The following is a 14,337-nucleotide window of genomic DNA, read 5'->3' on the forward strand; positions in this document are numbered from 1 at the left end:
TGGATACTCGGAGTGCCTGGAAGACTCAGCGAACGCCACACCTGCTGTAGATCCCCACCCACAGAGGCAGACACACCTGAGGAAGGAACAGTCGGGTTAATGGGGGGTTCCTGTTTGCTCAGCGGGAGAAAGATCCCCCCCTGAGCGGACAGAAGACCCCAAGTACAGCTGAAGGTCGGGATGGTTCCCTCCTCCTCTGCACTTGACAGATCGAGTGAAGAGGCAGAAAGAGACTTGCCCACGAGGGGGAGAGCCATACGAGGGAGCTGACGAGGGGGGAGGAAAGAAGACAATGTGTCCGTCACCAGAGGTGTCAAAGGAGAGCTTTCCGACGACACCTTTCGCTGACTTACGTGGCTTCTTCCTCTTCTCGTACCACTCCCACTGCTCCTCCGACCAAGAGACACAACAAGCACATGTCAATAAACGATTGCATTCAGGCCCTCGACACCTTGTACAAAGGGCATGAGGATCCACCACTTCACTAGATCGGAAAGCACCACACTTCCGTCCTCCCACTCCAGGGCACAATCTCCAGTTGGATGGGGGGCGCGAGGGCTTATCCAAATCATGGGATTGCATTTTGCAATACCAAAACAAACAAAAGAAATACTTACAGATGTACACACTAATACACAAGGATAAAGGCTAAAAGCCAAAAAGAACATTAACAATCTTACGACAGAAGTGGGCAGAGAGGTCAACACACGTCTGCACCCGACAGCGGTCGAAAGCAAAGTGGAATGTTCATATCCAGTCAGGCGGGACTCCCAACATCAGATAATCAGTTACTACCTAAAACAATACCTTGTTATTAAATCTTAAGGACTGGTCAAGCTGGCGCTGAAAGTAATTCCTTTTGTAAAGGACCAATGGCTTGTATAACATGTCAGAATAACTAGAGTTTCTGTTGGTCAAGCTTAGACTGAGTGTATTGTTCCTTTAGGCCCTTGAGGTTAGGCAGGTCCCGGTGGTCATGTTGTAATAACTACAACTTCAGCACAAGTCATCTGCGTCAGTGAGTAGTAGAGAACTCGAAGGTCTGCACACACTTCTCCTCCATACACGAGAGTCAAGATAGCAAACATGGGAGGTTCACCGTTTCCCCTCCATACATGATAGGTATACCACATGGGAGGTTCTTCAGACTTGGGCGATACCTTGGAGTCCTTACCGACTGAGTTGGACAACCAGGTGAGGAGATTTGCTTTTACCTCCATAAATAAGGAGTATAGATTACCACTTGGAAGATACTTCTGACTCAGATGGTACCTTAGACTCAACACTGACGTTATTGTACTTTCTTTGCAAACATCCTCACCTACCGAGTTAGATAACTAGGTGAGGATACATATATTCATACATGGTAGGTTGACATGAGTTACCTATGTATGCACTGTGGACAGGTCGGGCTGAATTAGATTGATCCCACCTCCAGCCAAAATTTAAAAATTTTTTTTAATCGGGCTAATTCAGGTGTTCAGGAAGTGTATTGCAATATGAAATTTTTCATAATAAAACTAATATTGTAATATTTACCTGAACACCTGAATGATTCCCCACCCTCCTCCCCACTTCAATTTGATAGTGAATGATTCAATTGAAGAGACGGCCTTTGGTGGGCCGGTATTTGCATCAGCATTGCCAACGGTAACACAGGGAACTCATTTGACTAGATTTTACCTGCAGCCTTGGTAACGCTGACAGTTAAACTTGCCCACTTAGAGGGTAAATCTGTGGGGATATAGTTCGGGCTGGTCAGTGACCAGGGCTAATTCAGGTGTCAGGTAAGTATTACAATATTAGCTTTATTATGAAAACTTCACTTTTATGAACAAATCCATTAGTCATAGAATAGTTTAATTACCAAATGTAGGGAGGACAAAGCAGGTGAAGCCAAGAAAGGAAGACAGCTCTCAGAAGTCCAGTCCCGTGGAGGAATATCTGAAACCAAGGCCAAAAGGAGCCCTTGTAACAGTAATGAGTGTGTGATAGAAGAATCTAAGGGCAGGCTCTTCTGCAAGTAGTGGGTCTGCTGTGGAAGGACACTCACTGACCATAAGGAGTATAAAGAAAATTTGTAAAAACATCCATTGTGCCTAACCACTGAGGAATTAATCATAAAAATGAGAAAGGTGATTGATTCAACCCTTCCCTGCTGAATGTGTGACAATGGGCCCCTACAAATAGTGTCTTATGAGCGACATAACAAAGATAAAACTTAGCAACAGGGGTTTGATAACAGATGTTATCTTCTTTATCTCCTTCCCCTTCCAAGTAAGGATGGTAGAGAGCTCCAAATAATCTGTAAACTTCAGGTAGGATAAAAAGGCATGGATTTCATGGGTGAGGTCCGCCTTTGGTACATCAGAATGCCCACGTAACCTGTAGCCAGTGAAAAGTGGAATACAGTACTTATGTTCAGCAAATCTTTTGATGTTTATTCAGAAGCAGATGACCTGATTCTTCATGCTGAAGACAGGATCAGCGAACTGTAGCATGACACAGGAGACTCAGAGGCAATTGAGAGACAGAACCATTGATTGGGGTGAGGAAACTCTAAAAGAGCATGAAGTTGATTGACATGCTTAAAGGAGGCCAGGGTGCAAAATTTATACGAGATGCACCAGACAGGTTCATAGAACAGTTTAGTACAGTGAGCACAAACCCACTTTTGAAATTCTGTGAACAAGAAAAGCAAAGCAAATAAATAGGCACTAAAAATTATAATGACAGAAGTTACATCATGAGCAAGGGAATAGCTGCAAAAAATTAAATGAGCAGTAAGCTACACACAGTAACAATTCACCAACACATTGGTTGCTGGCTGAAGTTATATAACCACATTGCACACAAAAAAAGAATGAAATGGAAATATTGTATACTGAAAATTAAATCCTGTCAGTATAACGAAAATAGTAGTGTATTCAGAAGGATCTAGCAATCGGCATTACATTCTTATTGGAAATATTTTTGTTGTGCACCTAGATACATTTCTGCACTGTTAAAAACTATTTGTTGATCATCATGTTTCTTTGTTTGTATGGTGCTTTTTACGTTGCATGGAACCAGTGGTTATTCAGCAACGGGACCAACGGCTTTACGTGACTTCCGAACCACGTCGAGGTGAACTTCTATCACCAGAAATACACATCTCTCACTCCTCAATGGAATGGTCGAGAATCGAACCAGCGATCACCGAGATGGGACGCTAATACCATACCAACCACGCCGCTGAGGCGCTGATCATCATGTTTGTACTAAAGTTTAATGATTAGAGTATGATTCTTAGAAAATGTCATCCCAGGGGTGTGGATAACAACAGTATTGACTTGTTGCAAATGACGTTAAAATGTGAAACAGCAAAAATTCAATGTCAGGTAAATTATCATTGCCATTTTTTAAACGACTTAAACCAAAGTTAGTCTTTTGATGATATCAGAGATAAAACAATTCCAAGTAAAAATAACATTATATTAAAGCAAAGCTCCAAAGATTGTCTCTTAAGTACAGGATGTCTACACCAGAAAAGCAAGTTAGTAGAAAAATAGTGACATACTACTTGTAGCAGAAATGGCCCATCGTGTAACAATTGGTATTACACTTCTGTTGAACTGATACTATATTTACCAACTCAATTATTTTTTTTTTTGCTATGATTGGTAAAGTTCTAGATTTTTAAATTGAAGTATCAGGAAGATGTATTGAGGACTTATATTGAAAATTTTCTCTATCCTTCATTTCAGACGTATACGGGGCTGCACAAGTGGACAAAAATCGTTCCAAAATATCTTTTTATTTAGGCATCATGTCTCTTGATAAGGCTCCATGTTGAAACTGGAAGTTTATGGTTGTCTTATGTATATACAGATTGCTAAGATTTAAATGCTGGATGTGTGTTATTATTAATAGGGCTTAGTTTCTCCAGACATTTGAGTCTTAAGTAGACTCTTCTCGGGCTGGTTCTCAGGGATTAATCCTGAGAAGAAGGAAAAGAAGGGAAAAAATAATAAAAATAAAAAAATAAAATAAAATTAGACTTTATTTAAGAAACCTGTCTTATTTAAAAGAAATTGTTGTTACTAATTGCAAAATCTTTGCTTTCAGCAAGAATACTTTTCATTTTTGAATTCCGTAGATAAATTGATCTTTGTTGGGTCCAGTTTGGGCATTCGACAAGTAAATGCTGCATTGTCATGGGTGCTTGACATCTATTACACTTTATTGGGTCAGCATCAAGTGACCATGCGAGAATTGTGTCCTATACGGAGCCTTGTTAGGATTACCTCTTTTGATCTTTCTTTTTGTGAAGATGTCCTCCATGCATACACTTCAGTTTTTATGCTTTTAAGTTTATTTGTGGTTGGCACTAAAGCCCATTCTCTTCTCCAATCATGGTATATCAATGGTTTGATAGATGTTATCCAGTCTGACACTGGGGCATGTGTAATTGTTGGAGGGATATTGCAGGCTAATTTGGCAGCTGAGTCTGCATTTTCATTTCCTTTTATTCCCACGTGAGCTGGAATCCAACAAATTTCTATTGATAATCGTGATTGGAGGAGTTGATGAATTTTTATTTGTATTTCTTGTACTATCTGGTTTAGTGAATTATACTGTCTTATAGCATCTATAGCACTACGTGAGTCACTGAAAATAAGACGCTTGCTTTTTCCTCAGATATCATATCAAGAGCCATTTGTATGGCTGTGACTTCGGCAGTAAATATTGATGATATTAAAGGTAAGCCTCTTTTGATTAACAATTTTTCGAATATGCAGATGCTCCTACTCAAACATTATTTTTGGAGCCGTCTGTATATACCTTGAATTTGTCTCCTTTTCTTCTAATGTGCTCCAAAGCATGTTGGCGGTACATTTCTGTACTTGTCATTTGATTTTTAAGTAAGTAAGACAGGGAGGCACATATTTTTATTCGTTTTAACATCCATGGTGGTGACAATTCTATAGGTGGCTGAAAAATTGGATCTATGTTATGTAAGTTCATTAGGTATTTAGCTCTTTTTGGGAAAGAGCTAGTACTATGAACTTCTGTTTCTGGATTATAATTTTGAAAGCAGTCAGCTGCAGGAGACGATCCTGCTCGTAGTGAAAGACCTCTTCGTATTGTTATTAAATTACGGGGATGCTTCGAGGGTAACACATCTGCCTCTACCAGAACCGAGCTTGTTGGGGACGATCGGAATGCTCCTGTGCACAATCGCACCCATTCATAGTGCGCTGCATCGAGAGTTTTTAATGCAGTTTCTGAGGCGGATGAATATATTGAACAGCAGTAATCTATTATGGATAAGGCTGTTGCCTTATACATCATTAATAAAATGTCTCGCTTTGTTCCCAAATTAGTGTGTGATAACTTTTTCAATATTGCAAGGGCATTGATGCCCTTGTCTTTAATGTGTTTGATGTGCTCTTTCCAATTTAAATGTTTGATCAAATATCACTCCTAGATATTTGATTTTTGTACAAAATTGTATTTCAGTGCTATAAAGGTGAAGTTTGATTGTTTGGTTCTTCAGCCATCTTTTGTCTTTGTAGATGATTGCTTTTGTTTTATCGGTTGAAAATTTAAATGCAACTGAATTTGTCCAACTAAATATATTTGAAATGGCAGTATTGAGAACTCTCTGAACATGTCTCAAATTGCTACTCGTATAGTAAATAACAAAGTCATCAACATATAAACTGTTTTATTTTTTTACCCCACTTGGCAAATTTATAGTAATGTTATTAATTGCTAAAGAAAACAATGTACAGCTCAGGACACTACCTTGAGGGATTCCTTCTTCCAGTTTACAAGTTACTGAGTAGGAATTTTCTACTCTTATTTGAAAAGTTCTGTTTGTTTGAAAGTTCTTAATAAATATTGGTAAGTGGACTCTTAGTCCCTTGGAGTGGTTTTTTTGCATGATGTTATGTTTCCATGTTGTGTCGTATGCTTTTTCTATATAAAAAATATAGCTACTGTTAATTTTTTTTTGCTCAACGCCTTTTTTTATACGATCCTCTAAATGAGTTAAGGATCTAGGGTTGATCTACCAGCTATTGAACCTGATTGTGTTGGTGTTAAAATGGATTCTTTGGTTATTACATACGTTAATCGTGCATTAAACATTTTTTCTAAGATTTTGCATAGACAGCTTGTTAGGGATATCGGTCTATAATTGGATGGATTACTTGCATCCTTTCCTGGTTTATTTATTGGAATTATTATGGCATGTTTTCATTTATCAGGAAAGACGCGTTTCAGCCAGATACTATTATAAAATTTTAATAAATATGATTTAGCTATAGGAGCGAATTTTTCGATCATTTCAAATGATATTTTATCATATCCTGGTGCGGAGGGATGACAAGAGTTGATGGCATTATCTAGTTCATCCATGTTGAAAATATAATTATATTCCAGGTCTTCAAGAGTTTCAAAATTCAGTATTATATTTTCTTTTTGCTTTCCGATATTTTGAGAATGTATATCTAGGCTAGAGTAAGCACTGATGTTTTCAAAACGCTTTCCAATTATATTTGATATTTCAAAAGTATCGTGGTATATTTTTCCATTTAAATGTATTGCACTTCTTGGAGGTTTTATAGGGTGTCCATTGATTTTCCTTATCTTTTGCCAGATATCCCTTGTGGATGTGTTTGAAGATATGTTTGAGACATATTCTTTCCATGATGCGATTTTTTCAGCTATCACATTTTTCTAAATTTGGGTGTATATTTGTTATATAGTGGTTTAATGTGGTCAATTGTTATGTTTGTTATAACTATTTTGTTTAACATGTTTATATTATAGGGCATTTTGTTGAGATTTAAGGCGAGTTTTGAGTCTGTCAAGATTGCGACCCTGTATATGTTTTATTTTACTTAAGGTTGGATTCCACCATGGGGGGGGCAGGGGACTTTGTGGAATGTGATTTGGTTTTTGGAATACTTTTATCTGCAGCATTTATTATGAAGTTTGAGAAGGATTCACATGTAGTATTGTGATCTTCGTTATGTGGGAATGGTGGTATGTTTCGAGTGTATAGGAAATATTTATCCCAATTAGCCTTTTGGATATTATATCTTGTAGGTGGCAATATTTTGACATTACTTTAAGTAGTTCAGAATGACTGGGAAATGGTCACTTGTGTATGAATCGTCTAGGATGTTCCATTCAAATTTCTCGGCTACATCATTTGAACATAATGAAATGTCAATTGAGGAAAAGGTTAGGTGTGTATTTGGAAAATATGTTGGAAATTCACTTTCATTGAGACAACACAGGTTGTGTTTCATTATAGTTTTTTCTATGTTGGTTCCAGGTATGTCAGTGGGGTTATTAGTATCCCATAAAGGATTATGTGCATAAAAATCTCCAACTATAAGTAGGGGTTCGTGTATACTTTTGCTAATAAGTTCAGAAATATCACTAAAATTTGGCTGGTTATATAAATTACAAAGTGATTTTACTTTTATCAGGCATATACAGTTTAATAGTTGTTATTTGATATGGCATAGATGGTATGTTGAAAGGTTCATATGTTAAGCTATTAAGAACGTATATAGCTGTGCCTAATCTTCCAGCGTCAGTTGGTGAATAACAGGCAATTTTATAGTGTTCGATATTTGTAGGGTTACTTCCTATATGTTGTAGACATAAGCACATTGGGTTGTGGTCTCGTATGATTCTTTGCAATTCACCCAGACGTAGTCGGGTTAAGAGGCCATTTATATTCCATTGAATAATTTTATATTCCATTATTGGGAGGAATTGGTGTTAAATTTTGTAAATTGATTGCTGATTTTACATTGCCTCGTAGTTTATATGCATTTGAATTTATTTGTTTTTTTAATCGTTGTATTTTTATGTTGGTTATTAGATTCAGCAGTTTTGTTTTTCATAATTGAATATTAATAAGTCTACTTTTGATTTTATAATATCCTTTTCGTATTTTAAGGATTCAGAACATAATTCGTTCCCGTGTTGGTGTATCAAAGGGCATTTCCTTAATTTAATAAAATTGTCTATACAATTTCGTATTGTCCTGTCTTGGTAGTTAGTTGGTTATATGCAGGTACTTACAAAGCATTCATTACAACCACAAGACGAAGCATGTTTGGTAATGTTAATTATTGGTTCAGAAGTATTTGATCTAGCTTGAGAAATTTCTGGTTTTGATTCTATTGGTCCTTTTCTGTAGTGATAAGGACTGTTGGTTTGCGGGGTTATTTGTTTTGTTGTTGTTAATAGAATATTTGGGTCTTGTGGATGGTTGGGGAGTGACAATTACATTTTGGTTTGGTCTGATGGTAAGATTAATTGATTCTTTACTGTCCATATGTTGGCTGTTTGATAGGGATTGAGGGTAATTATGTATTTCCACTTGTGATGAGGTTAGTACAATATCTTTTTTAAATTGTACTCCTGGTGTAGCTGGAGTATCTTTGGATTGATTGTAATTTTCAATATTCACTTTGTTTTCCCTTAGGTGGAGTTCGTTCTCGTATTCTTTTCGTTTGGTCAGTTCGATTATTATTATTATTTGACTCCTCTTCCATTGGAAGTTCTTTTCCATGGATATCTGAATCTTCTGTTATTAGTGGTGCTGGCGGATATATCAACTTGCTTGTTTTGGGGTTCAGCATTATTGATATGAGAATTAGTTTGTACCTTTATACATATTATCGTTATTTTTTTTTTTTATGGTGCTTTTACGTTAAATGGAACCTGGTTATTCAGTAACGGGACCAACGGCTTTACGTGACTTCCGAACCACATCGAGAGTGAACTTCTATCACCAGAAATACACATCTCTGGCTCCTCAATGGAATGGCCGGGAATCGAACCTGCGACCACCGGGTGGAACGCCAACACCATACCAACCATGTCAATGAGGCGCTCGTTTGTTCTTAACGTGATTGATATTTAGATTTTTCGTTACATTTGCGAAAAAGTGGCTTTTAGATGGATTACCGACTCCTCTTACTTTTAGCTCGGGTCTAGCAAGCTTCTTTGACTGACATTCCTGTTCTTTTCATAAAAAACTGGAGCTCTGTGTCCTGTTGATAAAAGGAGCATTCCTTCGATTTTGCGTGATGGGATTGTCCACAGTTAATACATTTTGGAGATTTACATTTTAATTAGTAGTATGAGTGTCTGATGCACACACTGCGCATACTGCTTTATTATGGCATTTTTTGTATGTGTGCCCATACTTTGAACAATAAGTACACTTAAGTGGTTTTGGAAGCACTTCTCTATTTTGTTCAAGAATTTTGATTTTGAGTGGGAGATCTTTGCCTGTAAATTTTATTTTTACAATATTATTTTGTTTATTTTTATCTTTCCTACTTGGAATTGAATAGATTTCTAAATCATGTATATTAATGTATCTTACTTTAGGGAGTCAAGAATCAATTGTTTTGAGGGAAGTCCTTCAATGTTGGGTAAAATAACTGTGCCCTGGATATAATTTATTGTTTCATGACTTCTTATTGTTATTTTTCTGCCATTTATTTCTTTTATATTTAAAAAGGTGGTGGACTGTTTTTTCATGGTTACCTGAAGTAACCATTCCTTTTCTTTAATATATCGGCATTCCATTTCGTATATTTCTCAAATAAATTTTTCAGGAGATTCAAGCCCACAGTTCTTTCCAAATAACGCTAATTAATATATATACTGAGCCAGAATGCAGTAATGCAGGGAGAGCATGAGAACTGAAGTTGGCTTGGACCAGATTAGCCAACTCTGCCCAAGAGCAGTGTTGTATAGCATAGATTTTTACTTACGGTAATTGTTGGAAGATGATCCTGGGGAGATGGCTGCAGTAGCAGGGTCTTCAGATTCTATAATGAGGATTCATAAGTATACTGATAAGAAGAAGGTACAAGGCACAGATTCACTGCTTCAAGGTTAAGAAACAGACGCAGGCTTCCCAAGATTTGTCTAGTATTGATTCGACCAATGGAATTTTTACATTATGGTAAATAAGTTACGGCAAGGAAAAGTAAATGCTTTGAGGGTCTGGCTTCCTGGTAAGTAACAGAGCCATAGCCTTACAGTTTCCAAGCTAAACTATACTTAAGAATATGTAATATTCAAAATTTTCTATAAAATGAATCTTCTAAACAGCAGCCCTCAAAAAATCTCTGTAATTATGTAGCTGGTATGTACATACTACTTTTAAGTCTGTTGAGTTGATGGGTTGCTCATTTCTTAGTTTTGCCTAGGTGATGTTCATTTTTGCTTCATCTTCACACTACAAGTAAGCAAATGCTTCTGTCATTTTTTTTTTTATAAGCATACTAGGCTCTTGTATAACTTCTTTCTCTGCCTTCCCTCCACAACACAGTTGCTTCTTGCTAGAAAGCTCAACTTCATATCCTGACTGTTGTGATCATGCATCAGTACGACTGATTTCCCTTATCCAGTACGTTAGTTACTTTGGTCTTCCAGAAAGCTTTAGTGAACAGACTAAAATAAAAGAATTGAAATCTTAGTGGCAATGGAACTTGAACAAGCTCACCTGCCTTCTCAAGTTCGTTTCAGACACACCAGTGTTGATTGTTTGTATGGTGCTTTTACGTTGCATGGAACCAGTGGTTATTCACCAACGGGACCAATGGCTTTACGTGACTTCCGAACCACGTCGAGAGTGAACTTCTATCACCAGAAATACACGTCTCTCCTCAATGGAATGGCCGAGAATCGAACCTGCGACCATCGAGGTGGGACGCTAATACCATACCAACCACACCACTGAGGCGCTCCACCAGTGTTGAGGTGTTAAAGCAGAACTGTAATGTCTCGTGACAATTTGAATGTATGAATTTAGTTTTGTGACTAAAGAAAGATTCCCATGCTAAAGTAATAAAAATGAGGAAAGGGATGATGTGTTGGATATTTTTTTCTACAGAATTTGCTAATTTATGTATATGCTAATCTCCCTTATTTTGTAACTAATTACTTGTATTGGATCCCATAAATGTGTATTCCATGATAGTAATTTTTTCTGGTTTTGGAAAACATTGGTTGTACAGAAACCTGTGAATCATAATCGGCCTTATTCTGTGTTGAGATGACAGTAACTAGAATTGGCACGAGTACAATACACTTCTTGTATGGACATGCAGCACATCAGCACTAGACATTAGGCATGAGTAAAATAAACACATTGTATGGACAAGTTTTAATAAAATAAAAGAAAATCACATACATTTTACCAATAAGAAACATTTATACTAGATTCTTAATAAATAAGAAATTAAAGATTTTTTTTTAAAGATGTGGCATTTATGCATGTGACCAAGTAGTACTGTAAATTTTGTGTGAATGATATATAAATGTAACTTGCATTAGATTCACTTGCAAGATAAAAATATCTTGCTAGATATATCTCTACAACATTCACACAAAATTTACAGTACTACTTGGTCACATGCCTAAATGCCACGTCTTTAAAAAATCTTTAGTTTCAATTGCACTGTGTATAGTTAACCCAAAATTAAATGCCATTTCCTCTGTACTAACATAACATGGGCACGATAACTTGGCTGTATGTGCCTGTCTAACATAGTTAACTAACAAAATATAAAATAAGAAAATTTAAGGCAATTTCCTCTTTGTACTAATGTAATATGGGTACTAGAATTAGGCTGTTTGCTTTAGAGTGGACGCTCCCAGAAAACAACATTGTAATAATGAAAACCATTAAGTTTGCAATTACATCTACATTTTATCATTTGAAAATGCAACTAAAATATCTTTTGACACTAGTCTAAACTACATTCTAATATTCTACCTGTTTTGTTTGAAAGAAAACTAAGTCAAACATTGTACCTGCTTGCTGAAAACCAAATACAGTTTGCAGAATAATGTGGCATGAAAGACACAAACTCTAACAGTACAAGATTGAAGAAGATACAGTATTTATTGTACTATAAATATTTCCTCTTAAAAAAATAGATTACTATAACTTTTTGTACTCTGCTTTGTTACCTAACTCAGGTACTAATTGCCTGCTTCAAGTGGTAGTTTCAGAACTTTTTGCCTTATCATGACAATGTTGTACTCAATATTCCTGCAATATGTAAATACTACTAATTACATATTTTCTCTCCATTAACACAAGTAATATAATTATTGACATAATACACATGGCAGTTGTTATCCCTACTAAAGTCACGAAGTGGTCTCAGACTTTTAAATGGATTAGGGTGAGAAGGAAGCGTAATGTTTATATCTTGTAAATGCTCCAAAACTTTAAGTTCTTTATCAGCCTCTTCCTTGGAGAAGGATGTAAATATCAGAGGAATATCAGGATCTGAGATAATGAGCTTCAGACTCTGTGGCCATGTGTACATTTCTGATTCAGAATGTGCATGAAATCCACAGTTGTATGCTATAACTGCATCAGGCTTGAAAAAATGCTTCTTTTTGACATACTGGTGATAAAGCACATTACAGAACCTATACTCAAACTCCCTGTCACTCTGTTTACACTCTTTACAAACAGGGAATTCACCATTACTATAAACAACATCCTCTGGAACTGGATCATCCATAAGAGGAACAGCTTCTGGACCTACAAATGATACTCTAAATTTCTTCAGGTTTGGCAAACGATGAGCAATATATTCCCAATGAGTCAGATACAGAAGTTCTCTCATACCATCAGCACCTACCACATGAATGTTTAGTTCTGCAATATCACAGATTTTCTTTTTATATTTTCCAATATATAATTGCTCAAGAGCATATAACAGTGTCATAGAATCTGTCACAGTTTCTGACACCATTATGTTGTATATCATGACGGTAAGCTCATCAGCAAAACGGACATCTGTCAAAACTTTTTTGAGCATTTCTGCATCTGTTAATGTCACTTTTTGACTGAGGCCTGTCTCTGAATTCAATAGCTGTGTCATATCAACTGGTAGAGGCTGAAAGTTTTCCTTTATGTTATGAAAATAAAAAACCAACGTCCCCTGCCGAATTCCTCTGCAGTACAAAACAAATGATCCACGCTGACACAAGTAAGGTACCTACCACACCAGTGCCTATGCTCGTCAATATCCTGCTCAAGATGTTCTTTAGAACAGTAGAAAATTGAATTACATACTGTGCATGGAAATAGCTTGGAAAGATCAGAATCCTTGCAAATCTCACAAACTTTTGGAAACCAAAGAGCTTCCCTTTCATTCTGTTCCAGGTCATGTTTCACTGATACTGCATCCACCAATGATGTTCTGAATTGTGTCCAAATCCTAAAACTTGTAACTTTTGTTTTGGCTTCTGAAAAGACATTCTTTCCACATTTCACAGCATTTGCCAAGCAAAACTGCCTGTTGAAAAAAATCAAAGGAAACTATAGTTTAAGGGCTCATGCTAGACAGTTAAAAAAAATGGACATTAATTGGTCTCATGCAAAACATTAATTTATAATTTTGTATTTTTCCTAATTAACAAAGCTGCAGCATTAACAAAGGTATATCTTTTAACACCAGCCTGGAAACCAGTAAAAACAATTAAAATTGTAATGAAAGGAATCAGTGGCACTGGGGTTCAGCTGTTTGGTGAATTACTAGTAGAAAAAACTAACGAACGCGAGGCAATTCTCGGAGCATCGGTGTTTCACTCGAATATGGCATAACAACCAGAAAACATACATGCCTTACCTCTCTTTGAACAGACTCTCAGAATTCTCACTACATTTGAATGTAAAGGTTTCAAAACCATCACTCTGTCACTTATCCTCTTCACACTTATGTGGTCTTGTAGGCTTTTGATTAAACTATTCCTGCTACATTTCTACCCTCCTTATTTGCTTCAATAGAAAACATTTTACTCTATGTATATGTACATTCCAACTTTTTCACTTTATCACCCTTCCATCTAATCTATTGCACATAGAAAATTGTTTATCCTTCCTCTGTTCATCAAATTAGCTCTCTCATTCCTTTTCCAGTCATCTTCCCAACATTCCAAGTTCCAACTCGCAGCAATACTACTCTCTTCCTTCTCTTCCCTCTTCGGGCTTGGTTCCCATTTGGCTCCTGCACATCACTGTCAGAGGAGACCCTAATAATACATATCCACTGCTTGGGACCAGTAGTGGGGTTGGAATGGCTTGATTCACCTAGTGGCTGCTACTGCACCCATCAATTTAAAATTTCTCTAGTGAAATAATCAACAAACTAATTTAAAATCTGAACAAACATCACACTGTCTCCTTGTCTGCTATGTATGTTTCTGTATAATTTCATAAAAATAGATTAGTTAAACTGTAAGAACACAAATACAATCAAACATATCTTATAAATCTTA

At 36.6% G+C, this 14,337-nt stretch overlaps 2 protein-coding genes across 2 annotated transcripts in view; both read right to left on the reverse strand.

Moving 5' to 3' along the window:
* Positions 1–12,110: 12,110 nt before the first annotated feature.
* LOC135217534 (uncharacterized) lies at positions 12,111–12,938 on the reverse strand. Its single transcript, XM_064253500.1, has one exon. The coding sequence runs from the start codon at positions 12,936–12,938 to the stop codon at positions 12,111–12,113; it is 828 nt and encodes a 275-aa protein (XP_064109570.1).
* Positions 12,939–12,967: 29 nt separating this feature from the next.
* Positions 12,968–14,337, reverse strand: part of LOC135217535 (uncharacterized) — a 30,477-nt gene continuing 29,107 nt past the window's right edge. The window contains exon 3 of the mRNA XM_064253501.1: positions 12,968–13,355. Coding sequence (XP_064109571.1) covers positions 12,968–13,355 — 388 coding nt within the window. The remainder of the gene's footprint in view (positions 13,356–14,337) is intronic.

This window comes from Macrobrachium nipponense, chromosome 7 (genome assembly GCF_015104395.2).
Source record: "Macrobrachium nipponense isolate FS-2020 chromosome 7, ASM1510439v2, whole genome shotgun sequence".
NCBI lineage: Eukaryota > Metazoa > Arthropoda > Malacostraca > Decapoda > Palaemonidae > Macrobrachium > Macrobrachium nipponense.